Source organism: Pelophylax lessonae, assembly GCF_965119305.1.
Source record: "Pelophylax lessonae genome assembly, chromosome: 3".
NCBI lineage: Eukaryota > Metazoa > Chordata > Amphibia > Anura > Ranidae > Pelophylax > Pelophylax lessonae.
This window is the reverse complement of record NC_138770.1, coordinates 349,143,802-349,171,039: the sequence shown is the minus strand read 5'-3', so window position 1 is coordinate 349,171,039 and position 27,238 is coordinate 349,143,802. Positions and strand designations below refer to the sequence as shown.

The window sequence follows — 27,238 nt, the reverse complement described above, 5'->3', positions numbered from 1 at the left end:
TTACACTTTAGTTTAGCACAGGCTTGAGGGCATGTAGGATTAATGTATACATATTGTTCTTCCTGTGAATTGCTAAATAAATGTCCTGAAAAGATGGGAGTGGTTTGACTCATATAATGTACAAAAGTTGACTCTTGAAGGATAATTTTTCCACTGAAGAATAGGTTTCACCTAACCACACCCAGTAAGTCCCCACACCCTGTCTTACATCAACCTATTCAGTGGGTGATGTATTGTTCTAATGAGGTTCATTATGTCTATATACCCTCATGGGACTCATGTTATTTATAGGTACTAGGGAAATTAATATCAAGAAACATGGACCTTAGTTATCTGGGAGACATATACATTTCAATTAGTGGTTTGGTGTACACTGAATCTGTACTACACTATATAAAAAACTATATGAAACACATAATGACAGAATTTTTTTTTTATACTACAGTTTCTACATTTAAAATAATAGGAATAACATTTTGGTAGCTGCTTACAATCACAAGTAACATATGGTTTTATATACACAAAAGAGTCATATTTCCACCAGTAGTGCACAAAGAAACACCTTTGTCCTAGAATCACCTCTTTACAGGGCCGCTGTTAAGGCAGTACAGCCAGTCCTCCTGTACTAGGCCCAGGCCTCATCAGTTCAAAAGGGGGGCCCGGGCACCTGCTGAGCAGGAGGGCCAGCAGTACTGCCTTATTGTTGACTATTGTGCACTGCTGCCAGCTTGTACTTTTCTTTTCTCCTTCCAGCTGGGCTGCAGGGGATCGGTTCTAGTATCTGCGCTCCCTGCTGTCTGGGACCCCCGTGTGTCTCTTTCCCCGCACTGCTGCCTGTTTCACACAGGGGGGTTATTTCAGGATGGTGAGCAGGGGCAGGGCTGCTGTTAGAAATCGCGGGCCCCGTACAGATTACCTGGCAGGCCCCCCCCCCCAAGAAAATATTATAGATATATTTAGCTAAAATTACAACAAAATCACTATTAGCAGACACAAATATAACATAACTCACATAATTCCCGCTAAATCTAAAAAAAAAACAAAAAAAAAAAACGATGTTAAATAAAAATGAAGATGAGATGAGAAAAATATACAGGCTGGGCAGTTGGAGCTCAGTGATCAGAGAGACAGGGGGGGGGGAACAAAGTTACAAATAAACTCCTGAGCAGAGATAACATTAGAGCCAGTGCTGGGAGGGGGCCCACACAGGGAGGGGGATAAGTGAGGGACGACTGTCTCTTTCTCAGCAGATAAAAGCTGAAAGCAGGGAGAGGGACAAATCAGATTCAGGTGCTGGAGGAAGATTTCTGTATTTGTTGTCCATCACAAATCCCCCTCTCTGTGTGGGCCCCCCTGTGTGCTCGGGCCCCCTACAAGAGGGCTGGTAGTCCCCCCCTATCAGCGGCCCTGAGCAGGGGGATTACCATCCTGAACAAACACGCCATCCTCAATGAACACAGTAAGCGATCAGCACTGATTGCTTACTCTGGGGGCGCAGATATTGCCTCTATGCCACTATTCACTTGAATGGGTCTTGTTTGACTTACTCGGAGTATAATTTCTTCCATGGCTGGAAAGCATAGCATCATGGCTGTCACATTTTAGTAAAAATATAATTTGATAATTTCAGAGGAGGGGGCCCTGTCAAGTAGGCTGTACGGGGCCCTGTGATTTATTTCAGCAGCCCTGCCTCTTCGCACAAAATATTTTCATGGTTTACTGGTCATAACCTGCCTTTGTGACATACTGTGACATTGTGTAAATATATTTTTATGCAATATCTGTATTTTTATTAATGACAAGAAAGCTTAGTGCAAAACATGTCAGAATAGAACTTGCTCCTGGTGGCTACTTTGGTAAAGGAAGAATATGTTGAATCTCGGTGTTTGGTGTTGCTGGTTCAATTATTTGCTTTGGTGGAGATGAGCCAAGCTACCACCTGACATGTGATGGTGGAGTGTGTGTCGTTCTCTGTGTGGCTGAGAAAGCAGTCATGCACTAATGTGCTCTGCAGACTTCTCTCATATAATGTGTTCCCCAGTTTTGCTGACCAATGGATGATTGTGCATTACATGGCTATTTTTTAATGGAAAATTATCCTTAGATACTTTTTGCATTGCAATATCTGAACTGAATTAGTCTTGGAAATCAGTAAGTTGGTTTCCCTTGTCCCAATGAATCGGGATTGACCTGAGAAATTAAAAGAAGCACAGGACTCCAAAACATTATTCTCATAATACTGTGATTTTTCTATGCTAAGCTGGCTGTACAGTCAAACAATTGTATATTTGCTGTCTCCTCAAAATAACTCAACACACTCATTAATGTCTAAACCGCTGGCAACAAAAGTTAGTACACCCTACATTACAATGTCCAAACTAGGCCCAATTAGCCATTTTCCCTCTCCGGTGTCATGTGACCCGTTAGTGTTACAAGGTCTCATGTGTAAATGGACAGCAGGTATGTTAAATTTGGTGTTATTGCTCTCGCTCTCTCATACTGGTAACTGGAAGTTCCTCATGGCAAAGAACTCACTGAGGATCTGAAAAAAAAAGAATTGTTGCTCTACATAAAGAGGACCTAGGCTATAAGAAGATTGCAAAGACCCTGAAACTGAGCTGCAGCATGGTGACCAAGACAATACAGCAGTTTAACAGGACAGGGTCCACTCAGAACATGCCTCGCCATGGTCAACCAAAGAAGTTGAGTGCACGTGCTCAGCATCATATCCAGAGGTTGTCTTTGGGAAATAGACTTATGAGTGCTGGCAGCATTGCTGCAGATGTTAAAGTGGTGGGGAGCCAGCCTGTCAGTGCTCAGACCATACGCCGCACACTGCATCAAATTGGTCTGAATGGCTGTTGTCCCAGAAGGAAGCCTCTTCTAAAGATGATGCACAAGTAAGCCCACACACAGTTTGTGTCTTGCCTACAGTCAAGCATGGTGGTGGGAGTTTCATGTCTGGGGCTGCATGAGTGCTCCCGGCACTGGGGAGCTACAGTTCATTGAGGTAACCATGAATGCTAACATGTACTGTGACATATTAAAGCAGAGCATGATCCTCTCCCTTCGGAAACTGGGCAACAGGGCAGTATTCCAATATGATAACGACCCCAAACACACATCTAAAACGACCACTGCCTTGCTAAAGAAGCTAAGAATAAAGGTGATAGACTGGCCAAGCATGTCTCCAGACCTAAACCCTATTTAGCATCTGTGGGACATCCTCAAACAAAAGGCGGAGGAGCGTAAGGTTTCTAGCATTCACCAGCTCTGTTATGTCGTCATGGAGGAGTAGAAGAGGACACCAGTGCCACCCTGTGAAGCTCTTGTGAACTCCATGCCCAAGAGGGTTAAGGCAGTGCGGGAATATAATGGTGGCCACACAAAATATTGACACTTTATGCCAAATTTCGACATTTTTACTTATATATACTATTATATACACAGTATCCATCAAAAGTGAGTTAACCCCCACATTTTTGTAAATATTTTATTATATCTTTTCATGTGACAACACTGTAGAAATAACACTTTGCTACAATGTAAAGTAGTCAGTGTACAGCTTGTATAACAGTGTCAATTTGCTGTCCCCTCAAAATAACTCAACACACAGTCATTAATGTCTAAACCACTGGCAACAAAAGTTAAAATGTAAAAATTGTGCCAAATTAGCCGTTTTTCCTCCCCGGTGTCATGTGATTCATTAGTGTTACAAGATCTCAGGTGTGAATGGGCAGCAGGTGTGTTACATTTGGTGTTATCGCTCTCACTCTCTCATACTGGTCACTGGAAGTTCAACATGGCACCTCATGGAAAAGAACTCTCTGAGGATCTGAAAAAAAGAATTGTTGCTCTACATAAATATTGCCTAGGCTATAAGAAGATTGCCAAGACCCTGAAACTGAGCTGCAGCATGGTGGCCAGGACCATACGGCGGTTTAACAGGTTTAACTATGTAACTAAGGACATGTTTCTGCAAACTTTTTCTTGATATAATAACTTGGATGCGGGACAGGTAGAGGTCCCCTATTTTCCTTCTCTATATATACTTTTTTATCATGCATTGTGTAATCTATAAGTATCCACAACCATGTGTATTTATAAACTAACTATATGGGGGGGGGTGTTCTCTCCCTCTTTTTTATATTTTTATACATATATGGTATATACTTCCTGTTTTTCTTTTGTTGTATTTATTTTGTGGGATGCTCATAAGATGGACAATCATGTGGTTTTGATAAATTAGGAACGTGGAGCCTGATCTTGCCTGGAGCAGTATGTGAAATATTTGACAGAGCATATGTGTGGTTAATGTGTCTCTGAAGGTTCTCATTTATTTAGTCCATGGTATAGCTAGTGGTAGATAGCCACATTCAACTGGATTTTTTTTTCTGTTTATTAAAGAATTATTACACAATTTAACAATAAAACATAAAGCATAATTAATTCTAATAAACACTATGAAAAAATCAGGCGAATGATCGGCCGTTTTTCCTCGATGTTTTACAGCAGGTCAGAAACGAGGATAGAAATAATGTACGACAAAGGCTTTTTTTTTATTATCTGTTTTTTCTGGTCATGTGCAGTCTTTCATATGTGATAATTCTCATACAAAATCATACAGAAATGGTACACATTAAACGAAAATCATTCGTTCTGTTCCTGTACGAGAACATTTTGGAGTTTGTCCCTCAGAAAATTTTTGTTCGGAAAGGTCAAAATGGGCTGTCAAAAGTTGTGTACACACTATCAGAAAATTGTACGATTGTTCCTCGGACTAAAATGTTCCCCTGATTTTATTATAGTGTGTATGGTGTATTACAGTTATTAGAGTACCCAGACCTGTACAGATTGCAGAATATGAGATGCAACATGAATATCCAATCAAAATAAAGGAACCTAGGTCCATGAGGTCAAACAATGTAAGAGAACCAGTAAGAACCAGTGGACAATTGCATTGACCGGAGTACTGACACATAAAACAATAGCAAGAATGCCTGAAGAAAAAGGATGCTAAGAAAGCAGTGTATAGTATAGTATAGTATAGAAACCGAAGGGAGAGGGAGGGGAGGGAGGCAAGTTAAGAGGGTAAGGGGAATACCAATAACAGGTGGCTAAAACATCTACACCAAAATAATATGAAAAGTATTAGTAATATACATCTGTTGTGCTATCTGGGCATAATGGACTTGTTTTTTAAGTTTTTTTTTATTATCCTTTTCGAAGTAATGCTTATAAGAGGGACAAGCCACCTCTTTGACTCTATCACCTATAGAAACAAACCTGGTCTACCTAACACCAAATCCAGAACTAAAATTAATAATAATTGTTAAGTAGTATTATTATTCATAATAATAATATTATTATTTAATTCTTGTAGTTTTGTTCATTGTATTTAATAAGGAAGCCTATGAAACTTTTTAGAATGTAAACAAGAGTACAACAGCTACCACTGTGTGAACATTGGTCAAGCCTTTTCCCTCAAAGTAGCTGCTTCAGAATCCCAGCATTTATTACATAAGGTATAGACTAAGATTACTTTTTATAATTTCCTAATCAATCTCTTTTGTCTATTCTGATTAATGGAAAAATATCTTTGGTGCTGGGTTTTTTTTTTTTTTTTCTTTAAGCTCACATGTTCCTTATATAATTAATACTAACAGTGATACACTACCTTTACTCTGCTGCCTAATATAATAAGGCCGAATGCAAAAAAAAAGATTATGCTGTAAAACCCTATATTTTAAAAGTTCAAATCTGTAACCAGTTGGGCCACATATTGCTCAGAAAAGGTATAAAAACAATAATTGCACCCGAAGGCCAAACAACTAACAGCTAGGCCCATGCAATATTTGAAAGATAACTGCATTTATGACTATATAATAATTGAATTTATGGAAAACCCAAGTTTTGGTAACTTAACACAAAAACAGATTTTAAAAAATATGTGTAATGGCCTAAAGGGACTTTACCAAAGGTCATAACATAATATTCTATAATCTACAAGATTGCTATCAGAAATAGTAAATATGCAGAAGGACTATGCAGTCAGAAACTACAGATATTGTAGGTTTCTGGGGGGGGGGGGGGGAGTAGTGTTTTATGACTGCCATGTAGAGAAAAAGCTTGTGTCTGTTTCATAACAGCCAGGATGGTGCTCACCTTATTTTACACACTGACTAGATGTAAATACATGATAGTAGTGTTTTTTGGAGTATGCTACCTCAGAACTATGAGCAGTAGAATAGGCAAATCTATGGGTGTTGCATACGGAAAGTCTGGAGGTTTGTAATATTCCTGCTATAGGACAACCGATAGGACAACCATAGGACAACCATACATTCCACACACAACCACAATGGATAGTGGACATTCTCCAATACTTGACCCAAATCAATACTGGCACCAGATGACATAGAAGAGACAAAATTAAATGTATAGAATCTATAGATGGATGTTTTATTATTATTGTATTTATTGCATATCTCTAACACAATGTCAAGATACTCTGAATGAAATACTATAAATACGGCATAAAAAATGGCATTAAAAAACATGTTTTTCTGTTGTATGTAGACATGTATTTCTATACTACTAAAGACTATTATAGAATGATACAGAACAGAATTTGTTGTATACCATATGGTTGCTATTGCCAGGTGCTAAAATAGTATAATTGTTATCCTATATACATGATTGTATTACTGCACAATAGCACCTGAAATATTCATTTGGCATGACAGCTTGTCGATGTATAAAAATAATGATAGGATGTTTCTCACTTACCTTGCATTGCAGACAAGTAGATATAGTGAAAGGAGAACAGCGTGCCTCATAGACTGAGGCCATGGTGTGTACATTCTGATGATATCTCTATAATGATAGGAAGTGTGTACGCTTCAAACACTACAATAGACTGAAGTATTCCTCTCACCTACTGCATTTAAATGTGTTAGTGTCACACCCTGCTCTTCAGAACCTGACACTGTTAGACATGTTTGGATTTCAAAGACAGGGAAAATCCCTGTTTTCATCTTGTTCTATTGCTTAATTTACACCCACAGCAAATTTACTCATCCAACAATTCAGAATAGTTTGATTATTGTCATATTCCTGTCACATTTATTTACCTAAACAAAGAATACACTTTTAATTACATATATGAAGCCAAGCAAGGGTGAAGGAATGGCTTGGCTTAAGCATTACAAAAATGGAAAGATTAATTCAATATATTTGAGATTATTGCCAATGTATTTTGACAGGCTAATTGCTAAATACAACATTGAATTACACAGATGTACATGCATGTGAACTGATTAGTTATTCTCCTAAACCGGTTGTGTGATTTAAAGCAGTGTTAAACCCAAAAGCAAACATTTAATATATTGCAATTTACCAATTCTTAAAGTGGTTGTAAACCCACTTTAAAGACTTTTACCTATAGGTTAGCCTATATTAGGCTTACCTATAGATGCTATAAATATCCCCTAAACTTGCACCGCTTAGGAGATATTTACAGTGCATGCAGCCGATGACGTCATCGGCGCATGCGCTCTGAAGGAACGGCCATCCATGCCGTTCCCTCAGAGCCCTGTGCGACAGTGATGTAATCGTGCCTCTGGCCAATCAGATGGCCGGAGGACGCTTACCAGGAAGCAGGATGGCCGAACATGTCCTATCGCTGAGCAGGCGGCACTGCGGGGGGCTTAGTTTTAAGGTACAGTAAGTACTTCATAATGAGCTAGTATGAGATGCATACTAGCTCATTATGCCTTTTGTCTTTACAGGTTTTTTTTTTTCTCATTTTTTTTAGGCTGAGTTTACTTCCACTTTAAATGTGATGGCTGCATTAGTTTCCTTTTTTTGTCTTTCTTTCTTCTATTTTCATCTGGTGATCCAGCCAGCTAGTTTTTTGTTTTCAAAAGCACAGAATGTATAAGTTTGTATGGATGAGAAAAACCACCTAACACTGGCAGAGGTGAAAAAATTATCAGCATTAAGTTATTCATGCAAAACCTTCATCCCAAAAGCGGAAAAAAAAAAAAACAGTTTGCTGTAACGGATTATTAAGTGTGTGCCGGCGTTTGACCTCAGTTTGTTAGTGTATTTAAATCTGTCGATCCCCCCCCTTTCATCAGACTGACAATGCTGCTGTCTGATGTGCCTCCTGTAGTCATTCCTCCAGAGCTGTGTCTCACTAACGCAGGAAGTGTGTTACTGGCAAGATCACCAGGTGGAAACAGAGGAAAAAAAGGTAAAGAAAAGAAAATGGATGCAGACACCCCATCTAATGATTGGTAAACTGCAATATAATACAGTTTTGCTTTTGGGCTTGATACCACTTTAAACACCCCTACCATGCATCATAAGACATCAGATGGCAACCCTAATGATTTACTGAGCTTTCCATGTCCCCTTTATGGCTTTCCATGTCCCCTTTATGCTGCCTGTTCTGCTTAGTGGCAAATTACCACTTGAATACAAGCTTGTAATACCCCTTCATTACCAGGCCCTTTTTCAACGCTGTGATAGTTTGACTGAGAATTAGTCTGTCATGCAACACTATACCCAAATAAGTTTTAGATCATTTTTTGAGACAGAGTTTTCTTTTGGTGGTATTTAATATCTCCGAGTTGTGTACTTTTTACTATAAAGAAAAAAAGACCAAAAAAAAAGTTTCTCTTATTTTCTTTTCAAATAAAATTGCCAGAACAGTCAAAAAAAATTATCATTTTTTGAAAAGTATATACCCCAAGATGATCTCATTTTTTTGCCACAAATATTTGGTAATAAAGAAACCTGTGAGAGAAAATATACAAAGTATATTACCTGCGCCAGTGGGGGGGATCTAAATAAATAAATTGGCCTAGTTCTATAGTGAGCAAGTGAATATATATAATGAAAATCGTGCAATCTAGTAGATGTTCAATTAATTATAAATAAATAGCAGCTGCTATAGAAAGTGCTAGTGCAATTGTGAAGTGTAGTAATCAAGCTAAACGATTACCTATATCGCTTGCTGGAATACAATTATTATAATAAATATATGCATAAAAAAATATATAAATAAATAAATAGTACTGTGATATAACTAGGTGATAATAAAAACCATGGATCTACACACAAAAAAATATTATTTACCAAGTCCATAAGTTGATATCTTCCAAAAAGAATTAATTGTGTTAACAAATAGTCCAATGAATGGTATGAAAATTGTGTAATAAATAAATAAAGTGCCAGTGCTCCTTTTTCTTCTTCTTCCGAAAAATGGCCCTTCACCGTGGAAAATAAGTGAAATTCAGACTCACCAGAAAACGTGGGTCCTATATGCCTTCCGACATTAAGACCAGCCGTGCTTTGGAGACAATCTCCAGATAAAGGAACATCCCTCCTGGCGGATCTAGATGTCCCTTTTCCAGTAACCACTTCTGCTGCCAGCTCTCTCCAAGGGGATATGGTCCCAACGCGGATCAGCGGATAGATGGTCCTCCTGTTTAGGGTCACCTCCAGCCACAGGGTATAAAAGGGAATAAAGACCCGGATAGTGCAGTACTGTATGTAAGTAGTTGATTTATTGCACACCCCGGTCACTCCAAAATACATGCAGTCCCAAAAAAATATATATAAATATGAAAGTGGATTTAAATTCAGATCTAAAATCACAAAAACATCAAAGCTTGGTAAAAAAGTTCAAACCAACGTGCTAAAACATGAGGTAGCAGTCCATACACATGCAAAAAACGCCGTCATACACGAGGGCTTCGAGTGGAGAGCGGCACTTCCGGCTTGCGTTCCACTAAGCACCGTATGATGTCACGACGTGCGTTCCCCCTAACGCGTTTCGTCATTGGCTAGACGTCTTCAGAGGTGGAGTCACACGTCTGCCCAGCTCTTTTTATATTGGAGCTACCGCTCTTCACTCCGCCCCTATTTTTTAACCGGAAATAGCCCTAACATCCGTGTCCCCATACTGAGATTCGGTACATCAGAGCTCAAACTTAATTTAACGGTGTATATCCTGATCACATAAACCTCTTACTACATATTATGCATGTGACTGTCGCTTGTACAGAGATATACCGTGGCCGGCTCCATAAACATAATTAACACCGTATACTCATATTGCTGATTCTGCTATATATCTGAAATGCATTTTTTTAAATATCCCATACCTTATCGACCATATGTGATTAAAAAATCCCTTTCAAGGTTTTATTATGAAATATTATGCATTATTTAAAATTCTATTAAAAATAATTAAATTCTTTATTACTCATAATTAAAAACGTATTAAATGCTTATTAAATAATAATTAATTAAAAAGACTCTAACAAGGGGTGACTTATAAAAATTAAATATTAGATAATTAATGTAAAATTCTGGCAAATTAGTGCAGTGGACCTACAATATATGACAAGAATAAATGTAAATATTAAAAACTTAATACAAATTTTAATTATTATTATTAATTATTAATTTTTAAATATTAAAATCTCAAAATATCAATAGTTATTTATCTTTTAAGAATAATATGAATCCAATGTTAATAATTTGGATAGTTTGGATTTTATTAATTAATTAATAATTTCTGATTAATATGAATCCAATATTAATGATTTAATATAAAGATCAAGTATTTTTAATTTAGATAAAAACCGGGGTAATAATTTATGGATTAGAGATAAAACAATTGATGTCCATGTCAATGTTCATACCCTTAGGCTGAAGGGTAGCCAATTCAAAGATCCATCGCGACTCATTTTGAGAAACTGCGATTCGCATGTTATTCCCTCTCCAATTCTTTTCTATTCTATCTATACCCTGGAAGGATAGGAGGGTGGGATCTCTGTTATGTACTAGTCTAAAATGCATGGAGACACTATGTTTCTTAAATCCTTTTCTAATGTTGATGATGTGCTCTCCGATGCGAATCCTGAGCTCTCTAGTGGTGCGGCCTACGTACTGTAGTCCGCATGGACATGTCAGAAGGTAGGTAACATGTGTGCTTTTACATGTGATTAGTTTCTTTATCATGTATCTTTTTTTAGTCACGTTAGATTAAAATTCCAATATCTGACGTTTTCTGGTCTTAACCGTTCTGCAGGGTTTGCATCTTCCACACAAATAAAATCCATTGTAGTCTAAAAAAGTTAAAAGGCGTTTTGGGGGGTCTGGTACATTTTTTACAAGTTTATCCCTCAGGTTTGGCCCTCTTTGGTAGATGAACTTGGGGTGACTTGGAATAATCTCCCCTAGTTTCTCATCCCCCAGTAGAAGGTGCCAGTGCTTTTTTATAATGTCCTCAACTTCCTTATAGCTTACGTTATATTGAGTGATGAAGTTTAGCGAGTAATCCTTATTTTCCTTCGGTTTATCCATTAAAAGCATATTTCTGTCCATATTTTTGACCTCATCTTTAAGTCTCAAAAGTGCGTTTTCTTTGTAGCCTTTTTCTTGGAATCTCTTAATAATCGTGTCTGCCTGGGAGTCAAAATCTTGTTCATTAGTGCAGTTCCATTTGAGGCGCATCATTTGCCCTTTTGGTATTCCCCTAATCCAGTGTGGGTGATGCCCACTGTGGGTGGGGATGTACCCATTTCTATCCGTGGGCTTAAAGTGCGTTTTAGTGCATAGTCCATTTTCGCCCCTGAATATCGTGAGGTCAAGGTAATGTATCTCATTTCTATCCCATATGCCACTAAATTTAATTTTGTAAATGTTGTTATTCATACTTTCTATATATTCTTGGAGTGATTCCTCCGAGCCTCTCCACACGATGAACACGTCATCAATATACCTTCGATACATCCCGTTTTTTTCCCAAAATTTCCTCATTCTCCCATTTGCTCAGGAATATGTTGGCCACGCTGGGGGCATAACGGGCCCCCATTGCAACTCCTTTATGTTGGCGATAGTATTCCCCCTGGTACCAGAAGTAATTGCTTCTCATCGCCATTTTTAAAAGTTTTAAAATAAATTCCTTTTGCTCCCCCTCTAAGTCCAATTGGTCCTCCAGGGCCCATTTGATGGCTGATAGGGCATCTTTCTGCTCGATATTGGTGTATAAAGATTCCACGTCCACCGTCGCTAGAATAATGTCTTCGTCCCAGGTATTTTCTTTGATCAAATTAATGAGATGTTTGCTGTCTCGTAGGTGAGATGGATAGTGCGTGACCAAAGGTTTCAGGTAAACATCAAGGTACTCTCCAATTCTTGAAAACAGGGAGTCTATCCCACTAATTATGGGTCTACCCGGAAGGTTTTTCGGAATTCTTGTGAACCTTTGGGAGTTGGTAAATAACAGGTAGTCCTGGGGCTTCGGGAAGTAGATATCAGTATTCCTTATTCGTGAGTATTCCCTTTTTATGTGCTTTTTTCAAATATTTTTTGCATTTTTCTCTGTACGTATTCAAAGGATTACTTTTTAATTTCATATAGGTGTCCTTGTCATGTACCAGTCTGTTAAGTTCCTCATAGTAATCCTCTTTCTTAAGGATCACTATGCCCCCGCCCTTGTCCGCCGGACGGATGACAACATTCTTTCTTTGTTCCAATTCACGTATTCCTAATCTAATGTTGTCTTTTGGTTTGTGCTATTTTCCTTTCAGAGTTTTTAAGTCTTGTTCCACAAGCGATTTGAAGGTGTCCACAAAATGATTATTCCCACATTTTGGATTAAAAATGGATTTGTTTTTTAAACCACTTCTCACATATTTATTCTCATTATTTAAAACTTTAAAATCCGGTTTGTTAAAAAAAAATTTTTTTATATTAATTTTTCTTACAAATTTTTGTATGTCCACGAACACTTTAAAAGGGTCTAAAAGCTGATCAGGGGCATATTTTAAGCCCATGTCCAGTACTTCTAGCTCCTTCTCTGAAAATGTAACTCCGCTTAAATTGAAAATCCCCCGGCCTAACGGGCCCTTTTTCTTTTTGCTCCTGCCACCTCTACATCCTCTGTGTCTTTTTCCCCTTCTTGTTCTTTTTGTGCAGGAGGGTGGTGGTTGGGTTGGTTCTGATAATAAGGTTGGTAACCTTGATGTGGGGGTGGGGGTTGGGACTGCCAGTGTGCTCCTCTGCCCCCCGTCCCCTCCTGTAGTAAGGCCGATTCCAACCTTGATTCCAGCCCCGATTCCCATGAGACGGGTGATATTGGTATGGATCTTGATTCCTGTAACCGTTCCATATTGGGGGCTCCCTGTTTTCCCATCTGGGAAAATCCCGAAATTGAGGTCTCTCTGTAGTGTAGTATCCGTTCTGTGTGTTCCCCAACGGTTGAAAAGAGTTATATGTAGGTACACTGTACCTCACAGGTGGATTGGATGGTGGTCCAGACCTGTGTTTCTCTCTTAATACGTGTGGGGTTCTCTGTGGTTTTGGCCCCCCTGTGGGTCTGGGAGTGGGTGGGTTATGATTAGGTTCTTCTAGTGGGGTGGAGGGTGGTACTCCTTGTTGTGGGTAGATTTCTCTTTCCATAGACGGAGATCTGGATTAGTGATGTCGCGAACCTAAAATATGCCGTTCACGAACGGCGAACGCGAACATTGGCAAATGTTCGCGAACCAAGCGAACCGCCATAGAGTTCAATAGGCAGGCGAATTTTAAAACCCACAGGGACTCTTTCTGGCCACAATAGTGATGGAAAAGTTGTTTCAAGGGGACAAACACCTGGACTGTGGCATGCCGGAGGGGGATCCATGGCAAAACTCCCATGGAGTTGACGCAGAGTCTGGTTTTATTCCATAAAGGGCATAAATCACCTAACATTCCTAAATTGTTTGGAATAACGTGCTTTAAAACATCCAGTGTGTGTATACGATCAGGTATGATGTTGTATCGATCAGGTAGTGTAAGGGTTACGCCCGCTTCACAGAGACAGACCAAACTCCCTGTTTAACGCACCGCAAACACACCAGAACCGACCAAAATAGGACAGGAACTGGGCTTTAAGGGTTAGGGTTAGGTTTAGTGTTAGGGGCTAGGGTTAGGGTTACGGTGAGATACTTAGGGTTAGAGTTAGTAACCCTACCCCTATGCCTCTAACCCTAACCGTCTAACCTTAAACACTAAAAATAACCCTAACCCTAGCCCTAACCCTAACCCTAGCCCTAACCCTAATTCTAATTTTTTTTCTGGTTCTGGACATGCTACAGAGCTGAAACTTCACAGGTACACTTTTTAGACCCCCAGACACCGAATCATACAAAAAAAAGTTCTTAAAAATTGTCATTTTTTGATAGAGAGCCAATTATTGGAAAAATTAAAAAAAAAAAATAAATAGAAAAAAAAAAAATTCTTTGGATTTAGCGTCTGGGGGGTCTAAAAAGTGTACCTGTGAAATTTCAGCTCTGTAGCATGTCCGGAACCAGAAAAAAATTACCAATTAGGGTTAGGGCTAGGGTTAGGGTTAGGGTTAGGGTTATTTTTATGGCTAGGCTTAGAGGGTTAGGGTTAAGGTTAGAGGGTTAGGGTTATGGTTAGAGGGTTAGGGTTAGGTTTAGTGTTAGGGGATAGGGTTAGGGTTACGGTGAGATACTTAGGGTTAGAGTTAGTAGCCCTACCCCTACCCCTCTAACCCTCTAACCCTAAGCACTAAAAATAACCCTAACCTTAGCCCTGACCCTAACCCTAGCCCTAACCCTAGCCCTAACCCTAATTCTAATTTTTTTTCTGGTTCTGGACATGCTACAGAGCTGAAACTTCACAGGTACACTTTTTAGACCACCCAGACAATAAATCACACACAAAAAAGTTCTTAAAAATTGTCCTTTTTGATAGAGAGCCAATTATTGGAAAAATTAAAAAAAATAAAAATAAAAAATGTCTTTGGATTTAGCGTCTGGGGGGTCTAAAAAGTGTACCTGTGAAATTTCAGCTCTGTAGCATGTCCGGAACCAGAAAAAAATTACCAATTAGGGTTAGGGCTAGGGTTAGGGCTAGGGTTAGGGCTAGGGTTAGTGTTAGGATTAGGGTTAGGTTTAGGGTTAGGGTTATTTTTTTGGCTAGGCTTAGAGGGTTAGGGTTAAGGTTAGAGGGTTAGGGCTATGGTTAGAGGGTTAGGGTTAGGTCGATAGGGTTACGGTGAGATACTTAGGGTTAGAGTTACAAAATTAAAAAAAGTTAAAATTACCCTAACCTTAGCCCTGACCCTAACCCTAGCCCTAACCCTAACCCTAGCCCTAACCCTAATTCTAATTTTTTTTCTGGTTCTGGACATGCTACAGAGCTGAAACTTCACAGGTACACATTTTAGACCCCCCAGACGCTAAATCCAAAGAATTTTTTTTTTTTTTAAGTTTTTTTTTTTTTTTTTTTCAATAATTGGCTCTCTATCAAAAATGACAATTTTTAAGAACTCTTTTTTTTTGTGTGATTTAGTGTCTGGGGGGGGGGGGTCTAAAAAGTGTACCTGTGAAGTTTCAGCTCTGTAGCATGTCCAGAACCAGAAAAAAGATCATTTTTCAGTAGAGCAGGGATGGTGGGAACCCTCCTTTTAATAACTATATGATCTTTTTTTTCTGGTTCTGGGCATGCTACAGAGCTGAAACTTCACAGGTACACCTTTTAGACCCCCCAGACACTAAATCCAAAGAAATTATTTTTTTAAGTTTTTTTTTTTTTTTTTCCCCAATAATTGGCTCTCTATCAAAAATGACAATTTTTAAGAACTTTTTTTTTTGTGTGTGATTTAGTGTCTGGGTGGTCTAAAAGGTGTACCTGTGAATTTTCAGCTCTGTAGCATGTCCAGAACCAGAAAAAAATATCATTTTTCAGTAGAGCAGGGATGGTGGGAATCCCTTTTACACCTATATGATCTTTTTTTTCTGGTTCTGGACATGCTACAGAGCTGAAACTTCACAGGTACGCTTTTTAGACCCCCCCAGACACTAATCCAAAAAAAGTCATGCCTGCCACCGTATATATCAGTGGTGGGTGAGCAGTGGCACTGCAGTGGGCACAGTACACTCTGTGGACCTGACAGTCACTGGCACCCAGGCAACTGCAATTATAAAAAAATATATATTTTTTTAATTTGCAAGCTGCTGTGCCACCATATATATATCAGTGGTGGGTGGGCACGCAGTGGCACTGCAGTGGGCACAGTACACTCTGTGGACCTGACAGTCACTGGCAGCCCAGGCAACTGCAATAATAAAAAATATATATTTTTTTTCAATTTGCAACAAGATGCTGTGCCACCATATATATATCAGTGGTGGGCAGTGCACTGCAGTGGGTACAGTACACTCTGTGGACCTGACACAGCACTCACTGCAATTATGACAGAAGAAAAAAAATATATATTTTTTAAAATGCAAGGTACTGTGCCTGTGCCACCCGAAATGAGAGTGGTGTGCACACAGTACAGTCTGTGGTGGGTCTGTGGCCTCTCACACACAGCGGACAGGTAACTGCAGTGCACAATAGATATATATATATATATATATATATATATATATATATATATATATATATCACAGAACAAAAACAATTACACAAATATCAGCCCTACACAGGGCTTTTTGGGGACAATAGAGATATATATATATATATCCAAAAAAACCCTCAAATACCAGCCCTAGGAAGGGCTTTTTGGGGTGCTGTCCTTACAGCAGGAGTGTACCAAGAACACTGGCTAACAACAAGACCGGGAACACTGACTAACTGTCCCTAGCTATAACAGCAGCAGCAGCAGCACTTTCCCTGCTCTCAGTAACACAGAAATGATCTAAGATGGATGCTGCCCTTGCTTATTTATAGGAGGTGGGAGGGTGTGGGAGGGAGGTATGCTGATTGGCCTGGAATGTGTCTGCTGACTGTGAGGTTCAGGGTCAAAGTTTGCCTCAATGATGATGTATAGGAGGCGGACCGAACATCGCATATGTTCGCCCGCAGCGGCGAACGCGAACATGCTAAGTTCGCCGGGAACTGTCCGCAGGCGAACATCACTAATCTGGATACGATATTGGTTTCTACTTTAATTTCCTGCCATTTGTAGACCAAGTTCTTGTTGTAGTCCCCAATATCTCTCTGATACTTCTTTATTTTCTTATGTTGAGTGTCCCTATCCAGTTTGTCCAAGAATTCTTTTAATTGTTTGTATTTCTCCTTGTATTCATTAGTGTTAGTGTATGGCTCTAAATCCTCTTTCAGATTTTATATATTTTCATTTATTTTATTCAACTTTGTTTTCCTTCTCTTTACTATAAGTTCCAAGAGGTCGTGCTCGCAGGTTTGGAAAAAAGATACCATTCATCTTCAAGATCTGTATCTGCCATACCGTCATTTGGGCCTAAATCCCATCTTAAGGCCCGTACACACGTACCGATCGTCGTCATACAAACGTCGGCGGACGAAAGATCTGCCGATTGTACGCTTGTTAGTATGGTGCCTCCGACAGCTGTCTTCGCACATTCTGCGGACAAGAGTCTTTCTTGCAAACATAAAAATTTTTGTATGCCGACACCAGAACGGACGATTGTTCGCCTGTCAGTACAGAAATCAGCCGACAGACCGCAGATTTGCAAGACTGGGCATGCTCAGAAAAGAAAAAACACAGGGAAAGTTAACCATTACATGACATCACTTCTGCAGTCAGCTGAAGTCGGCGGACAAAATTCTTGTGCTGTCTTTGCACTTTTCAACAGACATCGACATCCCGGGGAGAAAAGACGAACGTTTGTATGACGACGATCGTTACGTGTGTACGGGCCTTTAATCTTCTTGGGGTCATTTTATCCTTAATAAACTTCTCTAACGTCAATATGTCCCATCAAGTCCTAATTTGTTTATCCATTTGATTCTTAAGCGATTTAAATAGTTGGTCCATATTTTTATCAATTTTTATGGGAACTGCTCCCGAGAAAATACTGTCCACATCTACTTTTTTATTAGTGACGTAGTTAAAAATATCATAAACCTCCATGGCCGCAGGGAAATGGGTATAGAGTATGTGAGAGAAAATATACAAAGTATATTACCTGCGCCAGTGGGGGGATCTAAATAAATAAATGGGCCTAGTTCTATAGTGAGCAAGTGAATATATATAATGAAAATCGTGCAATCTAGTAGATGTTCAATTAATTATAAATAAATAGCAGCTGCTATAGAAAGTGCTAGTGCAATTGTGAAGTGTAGTAGCAAGCGCTATAGGTAATCGTTTAGCTTGATTACTACACTTCATAATAAAGAAACCTGCCAGTACTGAGCAGGTTCAAGAGTTTTTTTTTTTTTTGTTTAAATCACAAACATGTTATACTTACCTGCTATGTGTAATGGTTTTGCACAGAGCAGCCCAGATCCTCTTCTTCTCAGGTCCCCCAGTGACACTACTCCTCCCCCTCGACCAGTGTCCCCAATAGCAAGCTGATTGCTATGGGGGCACTGGTACGTGCTCACTCCCGAGCCCCACTCTATGTGTCCATAAGACACATAGAGCCATGGCTTTGCCCCAACCCCCACTCTCTTCCCATTGTCTCACTGGCTGTGATTTACAGCAGTGGGAGCCATGGTTCCCGCTGAAGTCTCAGTGGAGAAAGAGACACAGGATAGCAGAGGCTCCCATGCACATAGCTTGATCAAGAGGGGGCTCAGGTGAGCATTAGGGTTGGGCTGTGGGGGGATCAGCGCACAGTAGGTTCTTACCTTCATATATAGAATGCATGAAGGTAAAAACCTTCAGCCTTTACAACCACTATAAACATGAAGCTTGAGAATGATGCACTAGATGCATTACTGTACAAGTCATACACAGAGGAAGGCAGAAGTGTAGAGGTTAATGTAGTGGTCAAATACAGAGGCAGGATGAAAGTAAAGGGGTTACTGTTCAGATGGGTGGGATAAGGGAGGTGAAGGGTAATTTACAGGTCACTAGAGTCAGTATTGTATATAACTATGTGTGCGAGAGCAGGGGGCAGGAAAGGGTTAAGAAAAAAAGATCTTTGTGTCACTGCAAAAAGCTGCTGATCCTTTCATTCTGTGCCTATTCATACGCTGAACAAAATTATAAAACGCAACACTTTTTTTTTGGCCCCAATTTTTCATGAGCTGAACTCAAAGATCTAAGGCTTTTTCTATGTACACAAAAGGCCTATTTCTCTCAAATATTGTTCAGAATCTGTCTAAATCTGTGTTAGTGAGCAGTTCTCCTTTGCCGAGATAATCCATCCACCTCATAGGTGTGGCATATCAAGATGCTGATTAGACAGCAAGATTATTGCACAGGTGTGCCTTAGGCTGACCACAATAAAAGGCCACTATAAAATGTGCAGTTTTACTCTATTGAAAGGGTGGGGGGTGCGAGGGGGCCAGCAATAAAATGCACCTGTGTTCGTTGCCCGTAACAAATGCCTGCCAATACCATAACCCAATCACCAACATGGGCTCGATCCACAATGTTGACAAAGTTGACATCTTCAAACCGCTCATCCACACAATGCCTTACATGCTATCTGCCATCTGCCCTGTACAGTGAAAACTGGGATTCATTTGTGAACAGAACACCTATCCAAAGTGCCAGACGCCATCGAATGTGAGTATTTGCCGACTCAGTTCGGTCACGACGATTAACTGCAGTCAGGTTGAGACCCGATGAGGACGACAAGCATGCAGATGAGCTTCCCTGAGACGATTTTGCAGATTGCAGAAATTATTTGGTTATGCAAACTGATTGTTACAGCAGCTCTCTGGGTGGCTGGTCTCAGACTATCTTGGAGGTGAAGATGCTGGATGTGGAGGTCTAGGGCTGGTGTGGTTACATGTGGTTGCGGTTGTGAGGCCGGTTGGATGTACTGCCAAATTCTCTGAAACGCCTTTTGGAGACGGCTTATAGTAGAGAAATGAACATTCAACTCACAGGCAACAGCTCTGGTGGACATTCCTGCAGTCAGCATGCCAATTGCACACTCCCTCAAAACTTGCAACATCTGTGGGATTGTGCTCTGTGATAAAACTGCACATTTTATAGTGCCCTTTTATTGTGGCCAGCCTAAGGCACACCTGTGTAATAATCATGCTGTCTAATCAGCATCTTGATATTCCCCACCTGTGAGGTGGATGAAATATCTTGGCAAAGGAGAAGTGCTCACTAACAGATTTGTGAACAATATTTGAGAGAAATAGGCCTTTTGTATACATAGAAAAAGTCTTAGATCTTTGAGTTCAGCTCATGAAAAATGGGGTAAAAACAAAAGTGTTGCATTTAAAATTTTGTTTAGTGTAAATACTAATCTCTCTTCTTCCTCTGTTGTAAGAGGAAGGGCAAGAGACTAGCACTGCAAATAGTACCATATGATCGCTGCAATGGCCAATCACAGCGATAACATATTACCCAGCTCCTTGGATTGGCTGGGTACAATTTCTCTGTGTACCCAGCTATCTAATGACAGCTCGGAACACAGTGATCACCCGGCGGTTCGGCGACCTGATGCCTATTAATCCATATTAATTCATAAACGGCACTTGGTAAATCAAGGGCCTCTGTCCAATGAGAGGGCAGATGAGTAGAGTGATCTCCCCAGCTATCCAGAATGGCATGGGGTGCCTGGATTACAGCATTGTCAGACCTTCAAATGCTGAGCTAGTTCACATACTGTATCTGTTCTACTCTCTGCATATACATGTTTTAGTTATGGTGCCGTAAGCAGAACTCTTTCAATAAGGAATGAATAATTAAAATAACCCATACATTAGCTTTAAATATATAAAATTATGACACTACAGACTTGCATTGGTACAAACGGCCACGGCCTTTATTAAATATTTTTTAAATACTATGTGGGATTTAAACAAAGGTATAGCTTGGCCCTAAAGCCCAAACTAACCACCACTGAAAAATAAACAAATAATACATATATATACTGTAGGCTAGCCAAAAAGCACAGCCTATACCACAAAATAAAATTAAACATCCCACAACCACTAAGCCGTGACAAAAACAGAAAAACAGGGCGGGCGGGAGGGACAAAAAGTCCTGAAGCTATTGTCTGTTGCTCCCGCTGCTGAATGAATTTTAACCGTTAGATTTCCTCTTTATATAGGGGAGTCCAAACGGCTCAAGGTGAAAATTCTGTCACTTTTGGACCAACCAACAACAGGTAATAAAAAAGTAACCAGTAATATTACATTGTCATTGTCCAATCAATAATAGAGTTAAATGACCAATCATATATTCTGTCTTATCAACCAATAGACTGTCTTTAATAACATGTAATTAAATCTTTTTTTTTTTTTTTTTTATACCAACTGTCATGCTACGTCCCCACAAATGAATGACAGGTACATTTTATGACCTGTCCTTCATCTTTTTGGTGCCGTAAGCAGAACTCTTTCAATAAGGAATGAATAATTAAAATAACCCATACATTAGCTTTAAATATATAAAATTATGACACTACAGACTTGCATTGGTACAAACGGCCACGGCCTTTATTAAATATTTTTAAAATACTATGTGGGATTTAAACAAAGGTATAGCTTGGCCCTAAAGCCCAAACTAACCACCACTGAAAAATAAACAAATAATACATATATATACTGTAGGCTAGCCAAAAAGCACAGCCTATACCACAAAATAAAATTAAACATCCCACACGCCAAACCCATTAAGGGGATGGCACCACCACAAGGCCTAAGGCCAACTCAATGCAAGATTGTAGGCCTACATTAAAAATATCATTCGCCACATCTGAAAAATGAACCAAATCACTTCTATAAAAACCGCCTAATACCCCCTCCAGGTCAGAGTGTCTATAAGACAGTCCACCTACAGAGGGCATAAATTTAGCCACGGATCGATTTACACGTTTGCGATTTCTCTCCAAAAACAATTTACCCTCAGAGAACCAAAGCAAACGCGAAACCATCTCTGAAAACACCAACCTACAGGAAGGAAAAATAGAATTAAAATACACGAAATCAGACCTGACTTGCAAAATAATATCAATATTCTTGCGATTCCCCAAATCATTACCACCTGCATGTAGAATAATAATATCAGGAACGGGCCACTTCATGCAAAGAGCAGAAAACATAGAACGCATATCAGTCCATAGAAGACCACGAACACCACACCAATATATTTTCACTGATGTAGAAGGAAATCCTAGATTACTGCCATAAGTCCTTAAAACAGCTCTTCTGTGGGCCCAAAAAATATAGGAATGCCCGATAATCCATACAATTTTAGCACTACCTGCAATTTCAAAATGAAAGGTTAGGTCTAACATAAGATCTGAAAGCATTTGATTTCCACCTGCCAATATTTTGAATAGAGCCACTGGAAAAACCTGCAACAGAAGCAGAAATGGCAGCCCCAATTCTAAACGAATGAGACGTGATTGGCAAATGGTCCAAATGCAAGTTAGCCAAACATTTTTTAAGAATAGCACTAAATTGAAAGACAGTAACAGGAAGACCATTTTGGTGAATGAAAAATTGACTTTCAAATACTGTTCTACCAGCAACACAACACAAATGGTAGTATCAACCTGTTTATTCAAGGAAATCAAAAAACCTTGTCCAGATTGGTCAGTTTTACATTGCCTCAAGCAAATCCTCAAGGACCCGTCAACCAAAGATACATCTTGAAACAGCAAACCATTACATGCTGTAGAAGACGAAGCAAATAACTCGGATACTCTAAAGGCTCCAAAATAACAGACACAAAAAGCAGTCTGAAACAATAAAGATTCAAAATTTGAAAAACAAACTGAAGATGTAGCACCACAAAGACTTTTCAAAATGGACAATGATATGGCAAACCTCTTATCAGAAACAACATGAGCCTTACGATAACCACGCAAAACAACTTTCACAGAAAAATAACTAGCACATGATGGATAACCACTCAAACGTGCAAAAAATGAAATTCCAGCCAAAGTTTTATTTACATAAGCAAAAGAAAAATTTTTACTACATAAGTCATTCAAAAACAACATAACAGACCCCTCATCCACAGGAAGTACAGCCCTCCCTCTCGATAACCAGAAAGAGGACCATAACCCCCACGAGGACAGATAAGACGACCAAGTAGAAGGAGCCAATGAATTCCGAATAGCCGATGCAACGTCAGTCAAACAAGGGTCCACAAGTGGCTGGGGCAAGACAGGCCAATTGGAGCAGCCTGGGGCGCCAACATCCGAAACCTGTGGAACTGCAGGCGGGATAAAGAATCAGCTATATCATTCGAAAAACCTGGGATATACTTCGCTTTTAACCAAACATTCAATCGAAGACACTGCAAAACTAAGAAACGTAATAGAGAAATGACAGGTAAGGAACGAGAGGACAAACAGTTGACAGCAAATACAACTCCTTGGTTGTCAGAATGTAAAATAATCCTCTTATTCCTAAATTGCTGTCCCCACAATTCCAATGCAACAAGCACAGGAAACAACTCCAAAAGCACTATACTAGAAGTCAAACCCCTACTAATCCAATCAGGATGCCAAGAAGCAGCAGACCAATTGCCATCCCAATAAGCCCCAAAACCGTGTGCTGCAGAGGCATCTGTGAATAAATTAAGAGCAGAAGCAGAACAAAAATCATCCTGCCAAACAGAAGATCCATTAAAGTCATCCAAAAACCTTAACCACATCCGCAAATCCTCAGATATAGCAGAAGAAATTCTCACAAAATGAAAAGGGGATGAAAAACCAGAAATGGCTCTATACAAACGTTTACAAAAAACCCTGCCCATAGGCAGCACACGACAGGCAAAATTTAAAAGTCCCAGAAGAGACTGAATAGTCCTCAACTGGACTTTTTTCTTACACAAAATGAATTGCAACAAAAATTTTATCTTTGAGATCTTGGCAGCTGGGAGGCGAAATTCCATCAATACAGTGTCTATTTCAATACCCAAAAATTCAAGCCTGGTGGTAGGGAATACAGTCTTCTCATTAGCCAAGGGGATCCCAAACTCATAACAAATAATTTTGAATTCAGTAAAGATTCTCAGACAATCCAGAGAATCAGCACCCCCAATGAACAAGAAATCATCAAGGTAATGTAAAACATTACCAGAAGACGCCCTACTGGATACTACCCATTCAATAAAACAAGAAAAGAGCTCAAAATAAGAGCAGGACAGCGAACACCCCATAGGCAAACATTTGTCGTAGAAAAACTGATCACAAAAAAAAATTCCTAAGGAGTTGAACGCAGAAGGGTTTATAGGCAAGAGTCTAAACGCAGACTTCACATCAGACTTGGCTAACAAAGCAGAGGCCCCAACACCCCTAATCTTCTTCAATGCATCTTCAAATGTGGAATAGGATACAGAACAAAGAGAAGGGTCAATGTCATCATTAAGAGACAGCCCGTCAGGGTAGGATAAGTGATGGATAAGGCGAAACTCGCCGACCTCCTTCTTTGGGATAAGCCCCAATGGGGAAATGCGGAAATCTGGAAAAGGGGGAGAAGAAAAAGGGCCAGCCATCATACCAGCATCAATTTCTTTAAAAAGTTTTTCACGAACCAACTCTGGGAATTCATGTACAGAAGGTAAATTTTCAACGACAAAACATCCAGAACCAGAATATGGGGGCAAATAAAAACCAAATCTAAAACCCTCATACAAAATCAAAGCTTTGTCACTGTCTGGGTACTCCATGAGCCAGGGAAGCATTTTTTCCCAGCTCACCGGAGTTTCCGCTCTTTTGAAAAAGCTGATCCTTAGCTGAAGGGACAGAAGGCGGATTATTCTTTTTAAAACAACGAAAAATAGGGTGATTATTTGCACAATGTGAACACTCGTGTCTAAATCTGCAATTAGAACGGAAACACATGCCTTCATTAAAAGCAAAGCACACTCCCTTTCTTAATTGCCCAAAGTTGGAAGAAAGGGCAGATGATCTTGAAGGGGCAGATGATCTTTGTGGCAATAACAAATTAATCCACAACCCCACATCCTTTACTCCCCACTTTAAGGAATGATGAATAGAAAGCTTCTGTCTAAAGGATTCATCATAACTGTACCAACCAAATCCTTGAAAATGTTTGTAAGCCTCCAGGACAATGTCGAGATGTTGAAAAAGACCTGAACATAATTCAGGACGCCTTTCACCTAAAACACTCGCAAAAATACAATAACCCTGCAGCCAATTATTAAAAGACTTTGGAATATTCCTAAGTCTATCCTCACACTGCTTCTCACCATCCTTACCTGCAGTTCTGTAATGAGGTAATAAAGTCAAAAGATCAACAAATTCCCCCTTCCAAATCCGTTCTTTAACCGAAGAAGGTAAATGAAATCCTAAAGGTGAAATTTCACAAGGCATACTCTCCTTCATGCAAACAGTAGGTACCAAAGGAGAAGAAACAGGAACAGAGGGGGTAGATACATCATGCAAAGCAGGGCGATCTGTAGGAAGCAACGCCTCAGACCAAACTTCGGTCAGAGGGTCCGCAACAGATGGCCCCTGGACAGGCACATTAGAAACAATAACCTTGTCAACAGGCATAGTAGAACCCACAGCAACAGGAGAAGACATTTGAGAACAAAATTCAGTCAACATGGCAAAGAAATTCCTGAGCATATGAGACTGACCTTCAGGTACTGCGTCATTAACGACCACAGTACCAGTAGAACACCCAGGCAGGATCCCTGAAGCAGAGCAGTCAGACGAGGAAACTGGAACGACAGGAACCGGGATGGTAGGCCGAGCCGCTGACACTTCCGGACCGACAACCTGGAAAGAAGGAGTGATATTAGCAAAGGGGGCCGACTGAGAATTGGTACTACATGTACCTCGAACGGGCCTTCCCTTTTTCCCGGAATTCCTGCAGGAAGCGGCGACATCATCTCCAAAACGACCCGGTCGCTTCACCGAGCGGAGCGGGCGTCCATCTTGCCTCTTTGCGACCGTCGCCCGGAAATGACGATCCGGAACTGCATCATCGGGGTCAAAGACCTGACGATCCGGAAATGCGTCAATGGGGTCACGGTCCCGACAGGCAGGAATTGCATCACTGGGGTCACGGGCAGCCTTTCTGACTGGGCGACCTCGGCCAACATGACCCGCGTCAGCAGGGAGCGCCACAGACACAGGAGAAACGTCATCAGTAACAGCCGAAGAAGATCGGCAAGGCTCCACCGGCTCCGGGATCGAAGAAAAGGACAGGCAACGCCGCATCCATTCGACACCATCAGCTTCCCCGGCCCGGTTCAAGATCTGCTGGAGAAGGGATTCCATAGCAGGTCAGTAACAACAACAAAAAGTCCTGAAGCTATTGTCTGTTGCTCCCGCTGCTGAATGAATTTTAACCGTTAGATTTCCTCTTTATATAGGGGAGTCGAAACGGCTCAAGGTGAAAATTCTGTCACTTTTGGACCAACCAACAACAGGTAATAAAAAAGTAACCAGTAATATTACATTGTCATTGTCCAATCAATAATAGAGTTAAATGACCAATCATATATTCTGTCTTATCAACCAATAGACTGTCTTTAATAACATGTAATTAAATCTTTTTTTTTTTTTTTTTATACCAACTGTCATGCTACGTCCCCACAAATGAATGACAGGTACATTTTATGACCTGTCCTTCATCTTTTTTATTAAGGTTTACCTGAAAATAATATTTCCCATGATTTTTACATTCTTCAGTGATTTCCATATCATATACAGCGACATCCCCATAGGGGCTGCTGGAAGATGACTGTCCCCAAAGGTTGCCCTGACCTTGCAAGCCTCCCGACACCTCTGACACCCTGGGTTCTTACATCATTAAAACAGAGAACACCCTTGCAAAAGACACCAGAAAAACAATAGAAATGGCAAATGGGTATTTTACAAGATGTTCTTGAGTCCAAGATCTTCAGCTAGTTATGAAGGTGCAAGATGTTGCTGTGCAATGGAAACCAGCTACGGTGGCTGTAACAAGCAATGTGTCTGTCAGGGAAAGCCTTGGGAAGGAAAGGGTAAAGGTGTCTGCATGCAGTGTCTCTGAATATAATGTTGATGGTGGGCTTCTGCCAGCTCACCACTCCTGTAGGTAATCAGGCTCTTGAGTAGTCGACATCTAGAACAGGCTCTTGTAGGACCTGCAGTCAGATAAGAGATGCCTAACTGGTCACCTGACAACCCAGGGATTCAGCAGTGTCTGAGCTGAAGTGTGTAGATGAAAGTGGCCCTGGATAGCCACACTGTCGATGGAAGCCAGATAGCTGAGGGTTTGCCTCAAGGTTCACTCATGGAAAGACTTCTGCGCCATCCAGGCCGTGGCGCCC

The 27,238-nt window shown here is 40.2% G+C and overlaps 1 protein-coding gene across 1 annotated transcript in view; it reads right to left on the bottom strand.

Moving 5' to 3' along the window:
• The window catches only part of LOC309550528 (CD109 antigen-like), a 130,916-nt gene extending 123,991 nt beyond the window's left edge, over positions 1 to 6,925 (bottom strand). The window contains exon 1 of the mRNA XM_082250887.1: positions 6,790 to 6,925. Coding sequence (XP_082107013.1) covers positions 6,790 to 6,863 — 74 coding nt within the window. The 5' untranslated portion in view covers positions 6,864 to 6,925. The remainder of the gene's footprint in view (positions 1 to 6,789) is intronic.
• Positions 6,926 to 27,238: the final 20,313 nt, after the last annotated feature.